The sequence below is a fragment of the Epithele typhae genome, assembly GCF_022376455.1.
Source record: "Epithele typhae strain CBS 203.58 chromosome Unknown BXZ73scaffold_101, whole genome shotgun sequence".
Lineage (NCBI taxonomy): Eukaryota > Fungi > Basidiomycota > Agaricomycetes > Polyporales > Epitheliaceae > Epithele > Epithele typhae.
Window position 1 is genome coordinate 39430 of NW_025954292.1, and position 22715 is coordinate 62144.

At 57.8% G+C, this 22715-nt stretch overlaps 5 protein-coding genes across 5 annotated transcripts; 2 read left to right on the forward strand and 3 right to left on the reverse strand.

Moving 5' to 3' along the window:
- Positions 1 to 57: 57 nt before the first annotated feature.
- On the forward strand, positions 58 to 2811 carry BXZ73DRAFT_82091 (uncharacterized protein; the record flags this gene model as incomplete). Its single annotated transcript, XM_048023643.1, has 9 exons — positions 58 to 432; positions 513 to 581; positions 616 to 852; positions 877 to 1042; positions 1150 to 1170; positions 1357 to 1464; positions 1568 to 1943; positions 2062 to 2522; positions 2561 to 2811. The coding sequence occupies 9 exons, from the start codon at positions 58 to 60 to the stop codon at positions 2809 to 2811; spliced, it is 2064 nt and encodes a 687-aa protein (XP_047872038.1).
- A 2272-nt stretch (positions 2812 to 5083) lies between these two features.
- Positions 5084 to 6418, forward strand: BXZ73DRAFT_82092 (uncharacterized protein; the record flags this gene model as incomplete). The annotated part of the gene is made up of 4 exons (XM_048023644.1): positions 5084 to 5203; positions 5330 to 5714; positions 5792 to 6087; positions 6212 to 6418. 4 exons carry the CDS (start codon positions 5084 to 5086, stop codon positions 6416 to 6418), a joined length of 1008 nt encoding a protein of 335 aa, XP_047872039.1.
- A 1332-nt stretch (positions 6419 to 7750) lies between these two features.
- On the reverse strand, positions 7751 to 8302 carry BXZ73DRAFT_107154 (uncharacterized protein; the record flags this gene model as incomplete). Its single annotated transcript, XM_048016847.1, has 2 exons — positions 7751 to 7851; positions 7945 to 8302. The coding sequence occupies 2 exons, from the start codon at positions 8300 to 8302 to the stop codon at positions 7751 to 7753; spliced, it is 459 nt and encodes a 152-aa protein (XP_047872040.1).
- A 1353-nt stretch (positions 8303 to 9655) lies between these two features.
- Positions 9656 to 11887, reverse strand: BXZ73DRAFT_82094 (uncharacterized protein; the record flags this gene model as incomplete). The annotated part of the gene is made up of 7 exons (XM_048023645.1): positions 9656 to 9739; positions 9891 to 10116; positions 10311 to 10698; positions 10875 to 11068; positions 11143 to 11222; positions 11393 to 11721; positions 11857 to 11887. 7 exons carry the CDS (start codon positions 11885 to 11887, stop codon positions 9656 to 9658), a joined length of 1332 nt encoding a protein of 443 aa, XP_047872041.1.
- A 4613-nt stretch (positions 11888 to 16500) lies between these two features.
- On the reverse strand, positions 16501 to 17629 carry BXZ73DRAFT_35856 (heterokaryon incompatibility protein-domain-containing protein; the record flags this gene model as incomplete). The annotated part of the gene is made up of 2 exons (XM_048017871.1): positions 16501 to 17060; positions 17452 to 17629. Coding segments are annotated over 2 exons (738 nt in total), but the record flags the coding sequence as incomplete, so codon positions are not given.
- Between the last annotated feature and the right edge of the window lie 5086 nt (positions 17630 to 22715).

Sequence of the window (22715 nt, forward strand, 5' to 3'; positions counted from 1 at the left end):
GGTGGAACGGACGCGGCTGACCAGGCGCGGCGTAGCCAATGGGATGGGGAAGAAGACATGGCGAGGACGTCCGCGCCGCCCAGGATCCGGAGGGGGACGGAAATGCGCAGGAGTCGGCACCAAGCGATACGAGCTCGCGGAGCGCATTGGGCGCACAACGCGCACCCCGTCTTCGTCCTCCGTCTCGAGACGCTGCCCACGGAGATGGGCGTCGCCGTGCGCACGGCAAGCATAGGACAATCTGCAAGCGCCGATGACGACGCGCCTGTTTGGGCCCTGCGGACCGGCGAGCCCCGGACGCCGGAACACCCGCAGGCTGGAGGCGCAGGTGCTACGCTCTCTCCTGCTCTTCGTCCACACCCTCGCGCCTCTTCCCTGGACGCGGGCGACGCGCTCTCGTTTCTTCTCAGCGGTCCTCGCGTGGTCAACCCTGTGAGACCAGCATGAGTCGCCTTCAAAGGGTGCGTTCTTTTAGCAGTCTGCGTATCGTTGCATCCACAGATACTGAACAGGCGGTCCAGCCATCTCGCTGGCCCTTGACAGCATCGGCTCCTTCGCCACCTGTCATCGAATCTAGCTCGGTACGTATCTGCCAGTGTCTTCATTCTTTGCCAGGGCCCCTCTGACCTCCGGTGCCGCTCAGGACTGTCGGCCGCCTCGTCAGTGAACACCCACTCTCCGCACTCATACGACGGGCTGGGAATTTCGAGCGAGAGCGTAGGGTCGGCGGTGGCTGAGGCCAAGGGTGAGTCCACAGCTGCGCCCTCTCCCCACACCGCGATCAACGCCTACCCCAGTGCCCTGGGGTTGATATCGACTGCTTACCGTCGCAATCGCCGCTTCCTCTCAGACGTGCGCGTTCTCCTTCATTCATAGTTTGGTCACCGTCGGCAGGCGATGTCAGTCGTCGAGGCGCATGTTCAATGCCTCATCGAAATACAAGACGTTGTCAACACTCAAATACTCATGAGCGTCGACCTGTTCAACTACGTCGCTCGTGAACCCTTGGCGGGTGCGCTCGAGAAGCGACCCAGTGTTAACGGTGAGTTCAGGTCATTCTTCTGGTTACCCCGTACCGCAGTCGGCGCTCCCCTCCGATGTAGTGCGGTAGCTGACGGGTCTTTTTTTGATGAACCTTTACTCGCTAAGGGGTCTCGCGCGCGGACGAGAGTATGTAGCTGTGTAGGCTGCCCACGAGCCAGCGTGCCGACACTCCTGTGGCTCCCTCGATGGCTCAACCTGAAGAGGGAACGGCAGTCAAAGGTAGTAGAAGGGCTTGTCATACTTCAACTTCGCGCAACCGAGGTGTGTATTGTGTTACGATTACATGGATTCACTCGTGCTGACGTATTCCAGCCCGCTGGGACAACAATGTGTTTCACGCGTTCCCACCTATAGCTTCTCGCCTCCCCGGGTCGAGTGCTGGTCTATCACGGGGACAATACTGCTTGCAACCAGGCCGCGGTGCGTTGTTTCGCTTTTTTGATTTTCCATGCACTTTCTAATATATCGAAGATAACAGATGTCCAACTTTCTTGACAGCAGTGAACCAACGACTCGCGCGGAGGACCCTATTGGCAGCTCGAGCACGGATCATCGATATCGCAGGATCCTCTCTGCGCGATCGTAACTTCTCGCGTTTGCGGCTGCTCCGGGGTCTTATCCTCGCCCGCTCTTGGGGAGATCTTCACTGCCTTCCGCCACTCGGCCTCTGTCCCACAGCAACACCGTCGAACATGCCTGGACCGGTCAAACCCACGAGACGAAGGACCGCTCGGCCAGTCTACTACCAAGAGCCTCCCACGTGCACATGGCAAGACGATCGTCTCGAACAAGGACTGTGCCGCGGAAGAAGTCGAGGCTTCTACTCGCGTTGCGATACTTGTGAAGGACAACACCCCCGTGCTCCTCCACTGCTCATCCGGAGTCCGGCGGACCGGCGGGTTCATCGCCATCGACGCCGCCCGGCGCAAGACGCAGAAGCACAAGGAGAGCTAGGTCGAGGGCCCCATCATCTCGCAAGCCGCGTCGGAGTTCCAGGCCTATTCAGGTGTGTCCCAGCGCTCTCAGCGAGGCCCCCACCGACGCGATAGATCTCGATCCCCCGGCTCCATCCAACTTCCCAGCCACGAAGGACGACACACAGCCCACGGTTCCGGTCTCTGTCTGCGACTGCGAAGTCGACTCCATGGATGTCAACGCCCGCTCCCCTCCGGCCCCTGTCTCCTCCGAGTCCCACACGTTACCGAACCTGCCCGACGCGGTCCGGCCCCCGACACTGGAGGCTTCGCCCGAGCTCGTGGAGGAGGTCCGTCGCGCGGCGATGGGCGTGTTGCCAGCTGCCCTCCGCGCAGACGTTGCCCCGTTCTGCCCGTCAAGGACCAGCCGCACGTGTTCGAGCGGTGGCAACAGCGGCTGCTCCGCGGGTCGGAGCAGTGGGAACACGCGAACCTCCCGTCCGGCGGCCAAGCTCGCCAGCGATGAGCTCGTCCGGGCTCCGTCATCGGAAGGACGGGGAGGTTGTGCGTCAACGTCCTGGAATCGACGTTGACGGGCTCAGGTTCCCGTCCCTCGTCGACACCGCCCGTGCCGTCAGCGAGCGATACGGCTTCTAGCTCCTCGACACCGCCGCAGGCCGAAGCACCTTTGTCCTCGGACCTGTCGTTCGCCGCCCAGCCGCAACGGGTCCACTCCTGGTGGTCCGAAGTCCACTCGTCGAAGGAGGGGCACTCGCACCTCCAGTGCTCGCCGCTGCCGCGGGCCCTTCCTGCCCCGCTTCCGTCCTTCTCCGCCGACGCCAACAATCCGTGAAAGGCGTTCGAGAACTCCGGTGGCCGCCCCTCACCCGACGGCACGACGCACGTCGCAGAAGCGTCGCCCGACCCGCGCGAGCTGCACTCGGACTCGTCGCCGCTGGCGCTGTCGACGCACGACTCCGAGCCGACGCGGCATGTGATCAAGGACATGCGCACGCAGCGGATGAGCCTCTGCTGGAGCCTCTTTGCTCATCACGCGATCGCCAAGGGGCTCTTTGGTGGCTATCGACGAGGAGAAGCGGCATGGCATGCGAAGCACCACGCGCGCGCACCCACATCTGTATCCTCAGCGGGCCCGTCTCCCCCAGCCCCTCACGGCCGCGGCCCACCCGCCCTCGCCGCTCAACGTGCACGCACAACCCGAGGCACTCCCTCCATCGCCTCGCGTCGCCCTCTGTGCCCCGCGCAGGGGACTCCGACCACTCTGTGAGCCTGCGTGCGTGCTGTTGGAGGCGCGGAGCGTCTCGGAGACGCACTCCGGCGACATCGCGTCCAACGCAGATGCGAGTCGGGGACGGCAGAGGGGCACGGTTACAGACCACAGGGGAGTAACTTTATATCCAATGTAGTACCAAGTATCGACAATAAATGTAGCAGTCTGCAGCAATCGCGAGAGTCACAAAATGCTATGGGAGTCAGCGTGGCAGCAGGCACTGCACTCGGCAGACGCATCGACGCCGGTCGCTGACGTCATCGCTCAGATGGCACGACGGCCCGGATAAACGCCGTATCCGGTCGTCGCCGCCGCGTCTGCGCACTCGCTTGTCGCCGCACATCCGCCCTCTCTCGCACACTCGCCCGCACGACGTAGAGGAGGAGATGGAGCATGCCGGTACGTCAGCTCACGCCCTCACTCTTGCGTCCCTCCCCGCATCTCTCGCTCGGGTGCGTCCCTTTCGATGCCCCCACCGCGATGCACTCGCAATATGGAAGGCGTTGACGGCCGCAGGGTGTTTCTGGATGGTATATGATGCTGGGATCGTGTTATGGAGGAATGGGCACCCTAGTCGCGTACAGGAGTCTACCGTCCTTGTTCTGTGGACAAGTGATGCTGAACTATGCCATTTCAGGAGCTCTGTATGAGCTCAATACGTGCCAGAGGTACTCGATGAGGCACGGCGACAGTCCTGACGAGGTCCCACAGACGCAAGACACACGCTCTGTGGTGCGGTGCGCGCAAGTTCAGGCTCAAGACGCGCTCGCGTGCAGATATGAAGATCCGGATGGAACGATGGATTCCGCAGGACCAAACCAGTGCGCTGCCAGGTATGTGCGGCCGTTGAACGTTGAAGCCTCGCCCACCATTGCTCAAAACATCACTTCTCAGCGTCTGCGATGCCCGCCACATTCATGACCGTTGTCTCGTGGTCCGTCATTAAATCTACGACATCAACTTCATGCGCAGGCCGCGGGACCGCGCGAGTGGAATGAAGAAGTTGACGCGGCCGCATGGACCACACCCCCCGACAGGCTGGCCGCACCAGTTGCTTGAATTGAGCACACAACCCGACCACGTGGCATCGCAAATCCCTCGCGCCCAAGGTCGACGGAGCACACCCGCCTCGATGGACAGCAGCGATGCCTCGCGAACTGCGCGTCACTGAAGACTCGTCCGGCCCCGTATTCCGTGAACACGAGAGCGGAAGCGTCCGCTGAATCCCGATGCTGGCCGTGTCCAAAACGTGTCCCAGCACGGCCGTAGCGCGGTGTGGAACCTTCCGGAGCGGCCGCCCTCTGAGCCCGTTCCCTCGACGCCGTCCCACGCGGGCCAGTCTGCGGGATTGCGCCCACAAGCACGCAACGCGGTGAACCAGCTCCCAGGATCCCATCTGTTGTTTGCCGCTGCGCCCCGTCCGCCGGACATTCCCTCTCCGCCGACCTCCAGCTCTCCGTCCTCCACGTCTCCAACCTCTTAATCCCCAACGTACGGGAACAGACGTTTCCGTCGACGCCCCTCCAGACCGTCCATCGTCTCGCCGCGCGCACCGTCATCATCACGCAGTGCTCCCACTGGCGCGCTGTGCTCTCCGTCGGACACGTCTCCGCCGGGCGCATTCAGGGCCATACAGTCGAAGATGGCCATCTAATTCATCGATGGAGGGCTTTTGGAAGAGCTGATGAATATGTGTATGGGCGATTCGAATCGGTTAGAGGTGTTCTCCTCCCACTTCACGCGGGTGCGGAGGAGTAACGTTCCGTCAGTCGACCTCTGTCTCCTTTATGGCTTTATCTAACGCACGTGGAACAGGGACTACACCCATGATCCCATGACCACCATCATCTACCTTCTGCGCCGCGACGTGCCTCCAAGATGGCCATCAAGCGACTATGCCGTGAAACTGTTTGCTGAACACCGTCGGGGAAGAATCCGACGGGGCCTTTCGTACGTATGTTGTTTGCTCGCTTGCTGTTGCACTAGTCATGCTGAACATTCCCAACAGGTGCACTCATGCTCCCTGACGAGGTACTTCGCTACACGAGACGCAATCGGATCGACTCCTTCGCCATCATAGACGGGGTCTGTCATAGGTCGCCAGCCACTCCCCACTCCCGCATCCCCTCGCCGAGCTCGCGACGGGTGTCAACACCTGGCCACGCGCGTGCTCGGCAACACCTTCATCCTTGGACGCACACGCCATTCTCCGATGAATGTCTGCCTTCCCCCCAACGTGGTCGCGTTCTTCCGCGTCTTCATGCGCCTCCAACGCGTCGGCCACCTCACCTACTGGCTCTCCGAATTTCACGCACGCATCCTCAGCGGCTCCACGGCACGCTCCAGATCTCGGATCGCAAGCCGCGGCGCATGCTCACGGACCCAGTGGCTCGTCAACCTTGATATCGTGCTCGAGACCACGCTCACCGCCCTCAGCTTCTCCACGCTCACCGCGCTCCCAGCCGGTTTCGCGCGCGCGCGGACATCGCCGTGCGGGAGGCGCCGCTCGAGCCGACTAGCGCAATGCACATGTTCATGACAGGGCACCCGCTCCCGTGGTGGTCGCCACAGGCGCCGTTCCAGCTGTGCACGCTCCTCGTCCTGTGCCGCGTGGACGCCATCTCTCTCGGCTCGCTCGCCGGGGCCGACCTGGTCCGGCGCGTGTTCGAGGACCGGCCGTGGGCGCCAGTGCCAGGGACGGCGTTCGTGCTCACCGAGCTCGAGTACGTGCACCGCAGCAAGTCCGTGCGGGTCCGGATGAGCGAAACGCGGGTGGTACGGACGCGGGAGGAGAGGCGGCATGCACGATGCTGTGCCGAGGTGAGAATCGGTCTCAAGGTGCGCCAGCCTTTTTGCGTTCAGAGGTGATCGTTTGATTGACGTTACTAGAGCTTAGGGTTTGAGACGAACGAGCAAGGCTTTCTGCTCCGCGGCTCGGTCACAGATCTAGAGCGCAGTGCAGCGCTCGACGAAACAACCTGCGGCCCATCGGTTTGAACCTGCTCCGGACGGCGGGTGGGACGCGCTGCTGCTCGATCGCGCGCCGCTAGCTGTGAGGCCTGCAGCGCGCAAGCCTAGCCCGACGGGGGCGAAGCTTTCGAGCAAGCTTCAAGCTTTCCGCCAGACCGTCAAGCCTGCGGGAAGGGATACCGGCCGGATGCGATCGTGATCGGGCTTGGGCGCAATCTCCGCACGAGTTACTCGTGTCGAGGGGGAGCGAGCAGGGTGGATGGCGTGACCGTGCAGGTGGGACGTATGCCGGAGTCTGTTCAGTTTGCGCGGGGGCCCAGGGGACGTTGCAGGCGAGACTTCGCGTGTCTAGACACTCGTCATCTGTCAATGCGTAGAGTGCGTTCACAAATATTTAGGAGACTTTCCTCGTATCTGGAAACTACAAGCCTGGTCACGCTACCTGCACGGCGTACGTGCTGCTTCGACGCTCGCGCCTTGGCGCTACTTGTTTTGTCCGTCCGTTGTGGCGCGAAATGATGGCCCTGGAAATGTCTCAGAATCGCCCAATCCGCAAGGTGTGATCGCATCAGATGAATCCGCCACCATCCGTGTAGCATTATAAAAGCATGAGGACCGATGGGGTTGCTCCCCTCCGTCCGCCCTCTCCTCTGACTCAGGGTATTCTCTACTGTCATGCTCGTCTCATCGACATCAGCCACGCACTGGCCTGAGGAACATCAGCAAAAAAGCATTTTAATTGGAACGGCTTGGAAGTGAATCAAATGTCTAGGATATTATAAAATGTTTAAGCGTTCAATAGATAGCTGTTCTGGAGGGTTGCAAGTCATTGCAATGTCTGGTCGAAGTCATTGGAAGCCATTCCAATGTTCACTGCTCCGAGTTTTCCTGGCACCGTCGGCTGTCCGAACTTTGTCCACACATCAAATACGACGGGAAGAAACCTTTTTATTGATCGGAATAACTATCACATACAGATATGCATACATAGAGCGGGCCTATAAGCGTCAACACCCACACTGCCCACCACTGCCATACGGGCGGTTGCACGTACCCACATGTGTGAAGAATCGAGCAGTGGACGAAGAGAGCCGTAGAGGCGAAAGGACGCCGGATGACGGACAGGGTGTCGGATAGGACGACGATGGTGGATAGGATGATAGATTGGATATCGATCTAGGACGATACGGCGGCATAGTACTGTACAATGCGTGGGAACGTAGTATACATGACTAAGCATACTGGTAGTGCCTCGGATGAGGGCGTACACCGGGACACTAGGAACCAACAACATGCACACGACGACAGCGCACATTCATCCTCGTGTTGATGTCCCTCGCGCACGCGCGTAGGAACGGCACGACGCGCTCGCTCGAGCCGCGGAGGCGCCGCCCAGTCGCCCGGAGAGCGCGACGCTCCCGACGCGCTCGCGCCCGAGGAAGTCCGCGAGGAGTGGATCCCTCGCACACTCGTTGCAGGCAATCCGTCGGACCATCCACGCAGCGTGCGCTTAAGCCTGATCGCGGTGGGGTTATTGTGCGAGTGCGGGGACGCAAGTGTTGAAGTGGCCGAGCTTCCGCCGCATCCGCTCCTCCTCGGAGGCGACAATGCGCGAGAGCTCCCACATACAACCTGTCAAACGCCAATCAGCGTCGGCATCCCGTTCAACAGGTATAAAGGGGGAAAGGGGGTGTGCGAGAGGGCAAAGCGAGACCGCAGACCCACCTTTCGCGATGGACTTGGACACTCGCATGCACTTCTGGAAGCGCGGGAACCGGGGTGACGACTCCACGCCCTCATCCTCTGGCACATCCAGCATCTCAACGTCGTCCACCGGAGCGCTCCCGGCTGTGATGATCCCCTCCTTGCCCGACAACAGCGCGAACGCGGGCGTACGCCGCAGCCGCTGGAAGAGCCTGTTGTCCGTTGTGTGCAGACAGGCAAGCCGCCGGAGCTCGTCCAACGTTGTGTTCATGAGCGGTGCCATGTGCATCAGGAGCGCCGTCACCACCGTCGACGAGATACGAGGTGATTGTCTTGAACATGAGCAGCAGTAGAGAGGGGTGTGCAGGTCCGTGAACATGGGTGGGACGTGCGGCAAACTTGGGTACTTGGGAACTTGTTTCAATGCAAGAACATAGTGGGAACTCACCAGATCGCAATCCGCCTCATCCATGTCCATGACCATCCACTTGATTTCCGCCGGGCCACTCTTCAGCTAGCCCATCTTCGAGCTGAGGGAGGGGCTGAGGGACTTGTGTGTGAGCCCCATGAACTCGAGGAGGTAGATGAACCACTCACCACGTAATGGCACGCATCAAAGGCGAGAGCAAAGGTGTGGAATATGCGGGGGATAATCGGCAGGATGTCGCAAGAAAACGTGTGCATAGATAGACCACAAACTCACCGGTACCCTTCTCCCCAATCTCAATCAGAGTGGTGGATGTATGCGCACATAGACATGAGGTACTGGCGAGTGAATAAGTGGGCTGTCATTGTGTGGGATGGGGAAGGTGAACGGCGCATATGGAAACAAACAGATAAGGTGAGGGCGACAAGACAGATGGGAAGGAAGAAGAAGGGCTGGTGAGGACACGACGGGACTTGGCCGTGAATTTTTGTAGCCGCCCGATCACGTGGTTTCCGTGCGCATACTACTTCCAGCCCTCACGCGCACGGCTCACGCCCACCTCGCTTCCACCCGCGCACTGTCTGTGCACTCTATACGGCTATTGTTGCAGATGTAAAAGCGTTGGATCATCATTAACCTAACATTTCCAACAACACCTGGTATTTTTTTCACCACCTACCGGGATTTCATTGGAATGACTTGCATAGGTTTGCGAGACATTGGAAAGGCTTGGAATGTCCTACGGACATTCCAAGCTTTTCCAATGTATCGGAGGTTTTTGCTTTTTTGCTGATGAAGTCCCCGCGCTTTGCTCAAAGACCCTTCATCTCGTCGTGGTATGGGATGCATTCTAAAAACTTTCCCGCATGGCTGCCACTCATAAAGATGCTTCGTTTGAGCTAGGTCCGGCGGCGCTCGGTCGGTCTGCATTCCGCGCGGACACCGACAACTCAGAGGTCGAAGAATGGCTAGAAAGATGTGCGGTAAGTGACGCTTCACGAGTCATCTGCATTGCTACTGCTACCGCCGCAAAGGGGCCCTCCGCGGCGGTTGGCACGGCGACGACCACAACGAGACACGATATTAGAGGCGTCCGAGATCGCGCGCGGCCGCCTGTCCCTCAGCCGCAAATGGTGGCAAGTGCTCGCTGACGGGCGCGACCACCTCTAAGTGTGCCTGCGACGTTCGGACTGGATCCAATCTTGAAGCTCGGAGAACGACGCGCTGCAGTGCTCACGAGAAACAGGTACGCATCCTTCAGTTCAATGCGCAATCGCCGGGTGGCGGCAACGCATGTCATCGTGTTTAGGTCATGCCGATCGTCGAGTGCAACGGCTCACGGCTGAAAGATGATGACATGAGACGACGACGACTGAGTGCTACACTGTGCTACACCATGATGCAAGATACTCAAGCGACCGATGCGCTCATGCTCGGTACCACCCGGGCTAGCATTCCAAACAACCCGGTCCGTGCCCTGCATCACCCGCATGCCATGTTCGTCAGCCGCACACAAGTGTGTGATAGTCGTTGTACGTACCTTCTGGTTGTTGATGGGCATGCTCTTCATCTGGCGCGTGAGCCACTCGTGAGAGGTCCATGCGAGGTCGAAGATCTCGCGCAGGTTCGGTGCGATGTGGGCGACCGTATCGCCGATGATCGCGCGTTGATCTGCGAGCGCAGCCATCTGGACGCTGTTTCCGGGTCGAGTGGAGTAGACGAGGGAGTATCGCTCGTACAGCGCCAGCTGTTCTCCAGGAGGAGGTCTGTTCAGATCTGTGTCAGTGAAGACAGAGTGCGCGTGAGACAGGACGCTTACACGACGCGGTGGAGGTTGGACCTGAGAAAGCCACCGCTGAAGATTGTCAGTGCATCTCCGATCGCGTGGCTGGGAACAGGCTGTATCTCGGCGAGACGGCTGACAGCTCCATACCAGCGCGATCGTGCGAGGGATACCTACCTTGCCATACCGCCACGTCCGCGTGCCGGCAGCCCCCCAAAACAGTCGCGCAAGAACGACAGGTTGCCAAAGTAGGTATGAGCAATGAGCGTCGCCTTGGCTTCGTCGGTGCCCTCGGACGGCCCGCGCGGCCGGCTCCGCGTGACCCGCACCTCGCTCCCGCTCCACTCCTCCTTCCGATGCATCCATGCGGTGCGCGGCAGCCTGAGCTTCTCGTTGAGAATCGCGAGCATCGTCCCGTTCACCTCGATCGCGCGCCGGACGAAGGGACCCACCGCGTCGCCCATGCGCACGTTCACCGGGGCAGGGTAGGCATATGGCGCGCGACCATAGGACACAAGCGCGTCCTCCGCGGCGACGTTGAGGAACTCGGTCGTTTTCCCGCCGGCTGTCCGTCGGGTGTATCATCTTGCGGCTGAAGATGTTCGTAGTTCTGCTCAGGGGGCGCGCGAAAGAGCGGCTGCACCTGGGACCACAGTCCACAGAGTTTGAGCTGTATGCGAATAGGATGGGCAATCACGGTCAGCCCTTGGCAACAGTGCACATCGGCAGGACAAGACACACCTTGTATTTTGTCATCCGCTGCTACTTGACCTTCCTCAATAGCCCACTCCATCACCGTCACGCCGGGGTGTACTTCCTCGGTGGTGCGTTGGCGACTGCCGCAGAGATGCGCTCGCTCTCCGCGGACAGTGCACGCAGCTCGACGGCGTCGTCGTTCGGGTGGATGGTACTGGGCTTGCTCCCGCGGAGGCGGGCTGGGAAAGGAATGAGACGCGGAGCATCGGTGCGTCGTGGACAAACTCAAACGACGCGACGAATGTTGGAGCACAGGATGCCGCCAGAGAAGATGTCGAGGGCGTCGCTGATGTTGCAGATTGCGTATCCGGGCAGAGGCTGAGCGACGGACGACTAGGTGAGCATGAGCGCGGCGAATCGGGTGGGATCAATGACCTTGACGTAAAACTACTACTGGTCAGACCCGGGCGGGAGCACCTGCAAGCCGCCGAGGCGGTTGTGCAGCAACGACTGGGGAGAGCGATGTCGGTACAATGCAAGGGCATACAATGCAAATCACTCACCAAGGACCCAAAGTCAATGTGCACCGTCAGCAAGGTCTTCGCCTCCGGCCCAGGATACGACGGCGCTCTGATGAACCGTGCCGTGCATCCGCTGAACCCCTCGACCTTGTGCAGAGACGCGAGCGAGCCTGCAGGGAGTCCGAGCGTGTCGGTGAGGACGCCGATGAGGTGGTTGCTGATCGCGAGCGAGTTCTTCACAAACGGCGTGACGATGGACTCCATCGGCGCGTTGACGGCGGAGGGATACATGCGGCGCGCGACGGCCGGCCAGGCGTGCGTGTCGTCCTTGAAGATGTTGACAAACTCAGGTACGTCGCGCGTGCCTTTGTCTGCCTTGTAGCCGCGCCGATGCGGAGGTCGGTTGGAGAGAACGTACCCGAACGAAACACCTTGGTCTCCCTGCTCAAAGAGGAGCTTCTCCTAGAGGGTAAGAGCGATCGTCTCTTCGCCCATCGCAAACATACCTTCCGCTTCCTCGTGTACGCCGTGGTTCATGAGGCTTGGGACGGATCACCGGTTAGTCGTAACGTTCACTCAAGCACTGCGCAGTCACTCACTACCAAAACCCCATCTCCGTCGCAGCCCTCCAGAGCCTCTCAACCTCATGCGCATCTCGAGCTCACAGTCGATCACGAACAGGACAGGTAGGGACATCCTGAGGGAAAGGCGGGCAAGGTTTCAGACCAGGCATCGCGACACAGACTCAGGGAGTATGCATCGCAGCGTACCGATGCCCCTTGAGTTCATGAGAAGGGTGTCGGCACTCCGTACTCCGCGAGAAATGGGCCAAACTTGCAGCATTATCTCATGACTCGGAGAGGGATTAAGTGGCGAAGCAAAAGCAAGGCGCGTCTCGGTGGGGGTTCCGCGGGGCAAGATAGATGTGGGTGTCGAGCGGTTCAGTGCGTGTGGAAGAGAGAGTGGATGTCCGAGCCGAGACTCGAGAACGCGGCGCCAACACACGCGACGGCTGATGTAAGCGATCGGGTCCGACTCGTCGCTCGTGTGCAAGCCACATCTTTCAACTTGTTCTTCAGCCAAGGTGCGCTTCTACTTATATCGATGGCGAACATGCGTATATGTTCGTGCCACCATCCTCGGACTTGTTGGAGCTGACGTCCCCCCTCCGTGTTCAGGTACTTCGTCGCCACAGCGACGCATACTTCTTGGAGCACTTGAACGCAGGCTGCGGGACCGCACGAGTGGAAAGAATTTGACGCGACCACATGAGCCACGACCCTCGACAGGCTGGCCGCACGATCGAGCTCCTTGACGAGCACACAACTCGACCATGTGGCATCGGAAAGCTCTCGCGCCCTCCGCAAAGGTCGACGGAGTACACCCGCCTCGATGGACAGCGGCGACGCCTCGCGAACTGCGCGTTGCTGAAAACTTGGCCGGCCCCATGTGCCGCGAACACGAGAGCGGTGGCGTCCGTTGAATCCCGACGCCGGCCGTACCAAAATGTGTGCGAGCACAGTCATAGCGAGGTGTGGACGAGCCTTTTGGAGCGGCGGCCCTCTGATTCTGCCACGTCTCCCCTCGACGACGCCCCACGCGGGTCAGTCTGCGTGGGATTGCGGCCACAAGTACCCAGCACGACCTGGCTCCCGCCTGCTGCTCGCCGTCGCGCCTCAACCGCCGGACTTCCTCTCCGCCACTCCGCGGCTCTCCGTCCTTCACGGCTTCATCCTCTTGATTCCCAACGCACGAGAAAAGACGTTCCTCTCGACGTCCCTCCAGACCGTGCATCTTCCCGCCGAGCACACCGTCATCGTCACGCGCTGCTCCCAATAGCGCGCCGTCTCTTCGACGCCCTCCGCCTCGACTCCCTGCGGGCACCTCTCCACCGGGCGCATTCGGCTGCTCTCCTGGCCCTTCACCACCATCTCGACGCGTCTCCGGCGCCCACGCGCGTGAGCCTCGACGCCTCACACGATGACCTCACTCGAGTCGTCACCTCTACCTCCAGTCGCGGGCACCTGTGATGGCACCCCCGCTGCGACCGCACACCCGACGCGCACGCATTCCCCGCGCGCTGGCCCGAGCGTGGCCTCTCCTCCGCCCCCTTGCTCCCCTCCGCGCGCGCTGCGCCTCTGCCCCGAGACCGACGCATTACTCGCGCTTGCCACGCTCCTCAAGCATCCAACCGCCCTCGAATTCGCGCGAAGCCCCTACCGTGCGTCTCGGACTGTCTCCGCGACGACTCCTAGTGGGAGCCACCACCGCATTCCTGCACGCGGTGCGAGCCGAGCCGGACGCGGGGGAGGCGGTCTGCTCGGCCCTACGCATGCTCGCGCTCGAGCTGTACCCGCCGCGATTAGGGAATAGCACGGGTCGGGTACGGGTAACCAGAGCGTACCCTTACCCCACCCGCGACGTACCCTGACCCTCGTCTGCGGGTACGGGTTTTGACGAGCACGGTACCTTTCATCATTGCTGGTGCGCAGTAGACGTGAGCGTTTCATCAGCACCGGGGGACATTGTCATGCAACAGGAAAGGACAGACGTATGACGAGCTAGGAGATGTGACCATTGGGTTCATAGCACACGCGTTGAGGTAAGATGGGATATCGCGCGTTCGCTCACCGCTAATCCCGTTGCATAGGCCCCAAGCGACCAGCTTGTGCGCATAGAAGACATCGCGCGCTCGCGCCGGCAGCCGCGTGCTCTCGATCTCTTTGAAGCGGACGTGCCCGAGTTAATAGAAGATCAGGAGGCCGGGTATACTACTACAATGGTGAGAATAGGCAGAGTATAGCGACACAGATGGAGAACTGACAACAGCACTCGCTCAGCGGGGTCATCCACTCTTGAGAACACGATTCTCAGTGCGCGCAGTCCTGAGTGCTGCTTGGGTTGTAAGTGGGTGCACTGGAACTTGTTGGACTTTTCTCATACTGACCACCATACCTCCTTATAACGGGCCTATCGACTGATACCCTCGCGCTGTCGCCGTACGGTGCAGGCGCACGAGCACAACATCTTCAACCAGCGTAGCGCCCGCGCGATCATCTCCGCGTTCGGACCTCGTCTTCGCGCATCTCGTCTATTCCGCCTCACGAACATATCGGGACCCGCACGCAGCTATGTTATGAATATTGCGTACGCAAAGCTCATGGAGCTGTCAAGACGCGACGCATGCGAACGCACCGCAGCGTCCTCCGTGCACTCTCGCGATCTACTCCGCGCACACTCGATCACCACTACCCGCGGCGCGGCGCCCTCTCCCTCTCGCAATGGCACTCCGTAGCCGTCATCGTATGTCCTCTTATCACTTTATTGCCTATAAAACGATCCGGAACATCCACGTTCTTCGTCCCCTTTTCATTTCTCTCTGTCTTGGTCCACCTCCATCCATCTCCACGCCCTCTCTAGCTTCTTCTGCAGTGTCCCCAGCGCCACGGATTTGTAATTGGCTTCGGTACAGTATCTTCTACCAGATATGCCCTCGCGCCGCGCGCGCTGTATGTATGTAGGCTATGAGTCAACTTTCTATTCTCGCATGTGCGGTGTGCTCATCCAGCTTCGCATCGACTTCTTCTCCCTACACCTTGACCTCGCCCTCGCCCACGCCCACGCCCATGACCTCGTCCTGACCCTCGCCCTCGCATCCTTCATCATCTCGCCTGCCCGTGTGCGCGACCTCGTCTTCCCCGCGTCTATTCCCCCATCCTCGTCCACTTCGTGCGCCGCGCGTTCGCCCTTCACGCGGGGCGTTGTATCTAGCTTCTCGATCGATTTCCCGAGCCTCGCGGTTACGCGAGATCGCTCCCTCGCCCTCACCCCTGCCATCGACTCTATGACCCGTCGCATCAGCGTGCAACAGCATCGTCACTACCGTTCCATGCGCGATGCCAGCGATAGATGGAACTGTTAGTTGGCTCTAGAAAATATACGGTGATGTTTACAATAGGCTGCGCTCTACGTCTCGTACCACCAGACCTGAAGCTGTGCACAAATCAATTTCTTCGTCTTCCATATCTACTTGACAAAGCGGAATTTCACTTGCAGCGTTTCTCTACCCAACGGACTGGGAGAGAACGATAACAAAATTGTCCCAAACCAATACATCTGTCGGCGCTCCACTGGCCATGGTCCGTCCATGTCGATATGATCCGTTTCGCACGAATGTACAGCCGCAGCGGCCGGGGCTCTTTCACCGCGGTAGGACCAACGAAGGGTGCAGAAGTGTGGTCGGTGTGGTACGCCTGGACCTGGCGTCTCCGTGGCGATCCGGGATGACAGAGAGGTTGGCCTGGATGAGCGTGGGCCACGGTTGTCGATGACGGACTCGATACGAGAGCATGTCCCAAGAACGACAACGAGCATTTCATCCCGCGGCAACCGGGAAGATTTGAAATAAAGGGAGACGTCTTCGGTGGAAGAAGGCGACGGCAGGGTGCTTCCGTCACCGTCGAAGACCATTTTAATGTTCTGGAGCTCGAGGAAGTCGCGAAAGACAAGGTGAAAGAGGGAGCCGGTGGTGGCAGATTCGCAGAAGCGCCTCAGTGACTCCATCCCTGCGGTTTCGCCCCCGGAGAGGCCACCGGTGTACGGAGGGAGGGCTGCAACGCGGAGATCGGTCATCGTCCAGCCATGTGAGTCGATTGCCGTGCTTGATTCCCGCAGAGACACAACAGGGCTCTCTGTGGGCTGGTATAGCGGAGCAGCGCCAGCGTTGACTTCGTCGTCCACCCTTTCAAGCAAGAGGAAGACGGGGTCTGGATCTCGGCAGAATAAGTCGACGAGGAGAAATCTCTCTGTATCATCCAGAGGTAGAACGGCCGTGTGGAGCTCGATCCCGCCTGGTGACACGGAAAACGTGGGAGCACGGAGTTCTGTGGTCGTTCTTGCAATCGAGCCCTGCTAAAATGGTCGTCAATGTAGCACAGCGTAGAATGGCATCCATACCAGCGTACCTCATTTTTTCCTCTCTGGGAGCGTGCACCTGGGTGGTAGAACACCGTAGGAACAGGGCGGAATTGGCCACTGAATGTCGGCGAAGGCTGAAGGGGGAGAAGATGGCGACGAGTTCGTTGGAACACTCTCCGGAGAACTGATTGGAGGCCTCTCAAGTCGTCCTCATACCGTCGTGTTCCCAAGAGAAAAATCGAAGGATCCTGCGAGGTCTTCGAGATCTCCATGAGGAGCCGGCAGAATGCGAGCCGGCCTTCGCCGTAGAGCGTCGGCATGTTGACCCCGAAAAGCCCGAAGAGGCTGTAGGCGGCGTCTTCCGGCCTCGTGGTTTCCCGATGCGCCGCCCAGGATATGCGCGTCGCGATGCTAGCGTCGGTGAATGGGCTCTTGAAGCGGAGGACTGCCGCAAGGATACCAGTTGCCCATTCTAGGCGCTCGGCGAGCTCGTACTTGGTGCCCAGACAGGTCCACTCCTTGGAATAGAACACGAGGACGCGGGACGCGATGAGCTCTTGGAGAGTCCAGCCCCGCGAGTGCCAGCGGCTTCCGTGGAATTCGGTGCGCCACATCTTGTCTGAATATTCGACGTCGCTGAGGTAGACGTAGCAGATGGCGGAGAGGGCGTAGTAGCGGAACATGGAATTGATGCCTTCCGAGAGCTCGGCGCTGCTCTCCTTGTTGATACAGCACGTGTCGACCCAAGCGTACTCATGCCCGTACCGTTCGGCGAGCTTAAGGAATGATTGAACTTTTGGAGTGAGGCGATCGCGTGGGTTGAACCATGGCGGTGACGACTGGACGGGTGTAGGAGTAGGGGAAAACGGTATCGCAGGGGCACGTGGGTCTGAATGTGTCGAGCGGCCTTGGGTCGAGTCGTATGTCAGCGCCGACTCGGAGGATAAGTGAGATTTAATTACACTGACCTGGCACGCATTCAACGGTATCGGATGCTCGATTCCCTTCGGTAGAATCACGGACGACGGGGGAGGAATTGGTATGGCAAGGAGGAGTCAACTGAAGTATCTGCATGATCTGGGATTCCACCCGATGGAGAGCATCTTCCAAGTCTCTGCGAGCCGCAGATTCCCTTGAGACTGCTTCAGAAATTAGAGATCGGAGCTCGGCTCGGGGCAAGGGACGTTGGTCTTCTGGGGGGAAGGTGCTGTTGGATTCTGCGTTCAACTTTCGAACCTTTTGAAACGTGTCTTCTCCGTCCGCCTTGAGCCAGGTGTGTGAGAGGATGGCATAGCCTTCACAAACGTCTTCTGGCTGGGGAAAGAAGACGAGGTTCGCGCGCGCGGTGCCCAGGAGCCACATTGCTTCTTTCACGAATATTAGCACGGGCGTGTCACGCAAGAGCAAGCACTAATACCGGGTGAGAGTGGAGGTGCACAATTCGCGGGAGAAGTACAGACACTTGGGGAGCATGAGCGAATGCGATACAGAGCATCGGAAGAGCGGACGTACGATGAGGACGTGAGATGGGTCGAGGGCTGAGGCAAGACAGAAGAGGCCAAGTTGCGGCGAGGGCGACCCCAGTCTCAGACGCCGACCACACGTTCCACCATGCGGAACATGCACGCGATAGCGTTGGAGCGCCTCCGATGCTTCTCCTGAGAAATCAAAGCGAATAGAGTGTGGGCAGGCTGGCTTTGCGCTCCCAGGGCGAGATGACGTTCCCTGCCACGAACATGTCAGGCTCTGATACCGTGCGTGTCCACCATTGGGCGAAGCTGAGAGATATGTCATTCGTCGCAAGGTACATGATGCGGTTCGATACGCAGATGTTCGCCGACGCTTGGATCGCCGGTGTAGACGTCTCTGGCAGTAACTGCGAGTGCCTCAGCCGCGCTCGTTATAAGTGACAGTGTATGCGCGCGAATGGGCACCGGATGCCAGCGGGGTGCGAAGCGGGGGATCGGAGAGCGACTCAACGCCGTCTCCAGGAAGGACAAGCGCGATGCTCTAGATCTCCCGGTCGCACAACACTGGTTTGAGCGGAGATGAACACCCCTGAGATAAATGGGTCAGCTGGTCCCAAGCATGCGCAAAACATACTGTTGCGATTCAGGCAGGTCCGCGGCAGTGCCTTGCCGCGTTTTCGATGACCCTATGCCACGGTCCAGGCGGGTTGTGTACAGAAACATCGCCCGGAGATGTTTGGACCGACGATCTTCGGAACCTCAATCGGTCACAGGAGCATGTCCGCGTGAATAGCCAGATTAATGATACTGAAGAGCGGAGCAACCGGCATCAATATCCAGGAGTAGCAGCTTGAGCGCAGGAAGGAAGTGAGGAGCTAGATGCGGACTCACATGATCATCGCGGTGCACCCGGCCACGCGCGCGATAACGCATGTCCAGGCTTAAGACGTACTGAACAGAGGGTTCCGGAATCAGGCTCGAAACAGCGAGAAACGAGGATTCGGTCGTGGTGCGGCTCTAGACTCGGAGGGGAAACTTCGAGGGGAGCTTCCACAGACGATATGCGCCGCGTGTTTTGCGGGGGACGCAATTGGCTCGATACGCAGGCACCAGCGCCAACCAGACCACGGTCCGCATTCTGTCGGTATCGGCGGCCGTCTCTTCCTCGTTTGCTCCAGGCGTTCATGAGCGATATACCGTCTTCTGTTCCCGCGGCGTTCGTTACTCATGCGGAAGGGGATCGTGGCGTTGTCCCCCGCGATGCCCGTAGACACGGGTGCTGCGGCGGATTGACGGACTCAAGGCGGCGGAGCGCATCGGGCGCACAACGCGCACCCCGTCTTCGTCCTCCGTCTCGAGACGCTGCCCGCAGACATGTGCATGAGCGTCGCCGTGCGCACGGCAAGCAGAGGACAATCTGCAAGCGCCGATGACGACGCGCCTGTTTAGGCCTTGCGGACCGGCGAGCGCCTGACACCGGAACACCCGCAGGCTGGAGGCGCAGGTGCTACGCTCTCTCCTGCTCTTCGTCCGCACTTCTCCTCTCCAGCTGTCTCAAGCCTTGCACCTCTTCCCTGGACGTGGACGACACGCTCTTGTTTCCTCTCGTTGGTCCTCGCGTAGCCAAGTTCCAACCCTTTGAGACCAGCATGAGTCGTCCTTAAAGGGTGCGTTTTTTTTTCAGTTTGCGTATCGTTGTGTCCACAGATACTGAACAGGCTGTCTAGCTATCTCCCCGGCTGTTGATGGCAGATCTAGGCTCCTCCACCACCTGTCGTCGAATCCAGATTAGTATGTATCTGCCATTATCTTCATTCTTTGTCAGAGCCCCTCTGCACTGGGTGGCGCCAGAATACCCTGCCACTGGCGTTCATATCAATGACAACATACACCGCTACTGGCGTTCGGATAAGCTCATATGAGTGGGCGCTCTATACCTGCTACTACCGTCTATATGTACCACATAGCCACACATATGAGTGCCCTCACACCCTGCCACCTATACATATTATAAAAGTGGCTGCTTATATGAGTGCATTAGTGTCTTTCCCTCATATGAACTTTGTAGCGCCTTGCCACTCATATGAGCTCGTCCCCTCATATGAGCTCGTCCCCTCATATGAGCTCGTCCCCTCATATGAGCTCGTCCCCTCATATGAGCTCGCCCCCCTCATATGAGCTCGCCCCCCTCATATGAGCTCGTCTCCTCATATGAGCTCGCCCCCCTTATATGAGCTCGCCCCCCTCATATGAGCTCGCCCCCCTCATATGAGCTCATCGGCGTCTCACCCCTCATATGAGCTTATTAATATCCCACCCTTAATATGAATGCACCAGCATTCCACAGCTCCCATTAGCACATCTGGGAACTGGCATACTCTATTGCATGCCTGTGTGTATAGGTGCACCCATGCTGGAGCAATTCTTCAGCTTATCATATCACTGAGACACAGGAACTGCACTCTGAAAGGACAGGAAACTGCACCAGCTGTGCAACCGAAACAGACAGAATGGGTGCCCATTAGTTCCATTTTTATTCACACAATGCGCAAAGAGAGAGCAAGAAACCTATGATAGAAAGCGCAGGGCTCAAGCCGATCTCCGCAATCGGCAATTGACTCCCCCCGGGGGTCACCTCCGGGCCGCTAATTGACTCCCCCCGGGGGTTGATCTCCGAGTTTTTGATCACCTGTGTATCTCCGAGTTTTTGACCACCTGTGTATCTCCAACTTTTTGATTGCCTGTGTATATTGTCAGCCTTCATTACCAGACTGCCTGTATCTATTACCGAGTTTTTGGACATCTGTGTGTATTACTGCTTTCATTGCCGAGTTTTTGATTGCTGGTGCCTGTTACCGGTCCTCATTACTAACTTTTTGACTGCCTCAATCCATCACTGAGTCTTTGTTCACCTCCAGCCTTTGATACCGAGTTTTTTATCACTGATATTGGTAATATTAGATGAGTTAGTCTGCCTGTACTAAACACCCTCTCCCTAGGAAGTCACCCTTCACAGCTGCATGTGTTGATGGAAATTGACCAAGCTGTTTTCTGGGTCAGGTAGTAGCATGCAAGAGCTGTGGGTGTGCAAATCTGGAAGGCAGTAGCTGCAAAAGTGAGGGAGTAATGGGGTATGATATTCTAAAATGACATACCAAACACAGACCTGGGATGAGAGTGAATCACATCCCAGACACCTAGATATATTCACAGAGGATGGTTTAAATGCAATGCAGAAGAGAGCGCACAGAAATCAGGATTTCCGATGAAGATACAAGATATGTGTGGAAAGTGGAAGTTCTGAGAAAACACAACATGCATAAGTTCATGTGCAGACATTATATCAACAGGCTATTTGCTGCATCACAATTGGGTACTATTGGGGTGCTCAGATCGGAATTTGCAAGCTTATCGGTGATGATATGCATATGGGGCACCATATGTCATTATTTCATGACATACAGTATCCTGACACAGCATATGCTCCGATTAGAATGCTAAGACATGGAATATAACGGGGTAGAACATAGCTATCCAACGCAGAAAAGACCTTGAAAAACGGTTGAGAATCAGTGGAGATGTGCAAGGTGAGCCAGAAGTGTGGTTTGCGTGAAAAGCGAGGTCAGAGTCATTCAGCAAACCACACTTCTGGCTCACCTTGCACATCTCCACTGATTCTCAACCGTTTTTCAAGGTCTTTTCTGCGTTGGATAGCTATGTTCTACCCCGTTATATTCCATGTCTTAGCATTCTAATCGGAGCATATGCTGTGTCAGGATACTGTATGTCATGAAATAATGACATATGGTGCCCCATATGCATATCATCACCGATAAGCTTGCAAATTCCGATCTGAGCACCCCAATAGTACCCAATTGTGATGCAGCAAATAGCCTGTTGATATAATGTCTGCACATGAACTTATGCATGTTGTGTTTTCTCAGAACTTCCACTTTCCACACATATCTTGTATCTTCATCGGAAATCCTGATTTCTGTGCGCTCTCTTCTGCATTGCATTTAAACCATCCTCTGTGAATATATCTAGGTGTCTGGGATGTGATTCACTCTCATCCCAGGTCTGTGTTTGGTATGTCATTTTAGAATATCATACCCCATTACTCCCTCACTTTTGCAGCTACTGCCTTCCAGATTTGCACACCCACAGCTCTTGCATGCTACTACCTGACCCAGAAAACAGCTTGGTCAATTTCCATCAACACATGCAGCTGTGAAGGGTGACTTCCTAGGGAGAGGGTGTTTAGTACAGGCAGACTAACTCATCTAATATTACCAATATCAGTGATAAAAAACTCGGTATCAAAGGCTGGAGGTGAACAAAGACTCAGTGATGGATTGAGGCAGTCAAAAAGTTAGTAATGAGGACCGGTAACAGGCACCAGCAATCAAAAACTCGGCAATGAAAGCAGTAATACACACAGATGTCCAAAAACTCGGTAATAGATACAGGCAGTCTGGTAATGAAGGCTGACAATATACACAGGCAATCAAAAAGTTGGAGATACACAGGTGGTCAAAAACTCGGAGATACACAGGTGATCAAAAACTCGGAGATCAACCCCCGGGGGGAGTCAATTAGCGGCCCGGAGGTGACCCCCGGGGGGAGTCAATTGCCGATTGCGGAGATCGGCTTGAGCCCTGCGCTTTCTATCATAGGTTTCTTGCTCTCTCTTTGCGCATTGTGTGAATAAAAATGGAACTAATGGGCACCCATTCTGTCTGTTTCGGTTGCACAGCTGGTGCAGTTTCCTGTCCTTTCAGAGTGCAGTTCCTGTGTCTCAGTGATATGATAAGCTGAAGAATTGCTCCAGCATGGGTGCACCTATACACACAGGCATGCAATAGAGTATGCCAGTTCCCAGATGTGCTAATGGGAGCTGTGGAATGCTGGTGCATTCATATTAAGGGTGGGATATTAATAAGCTCATATGAGGGGTGAGACGCCGATGAGCTCATATG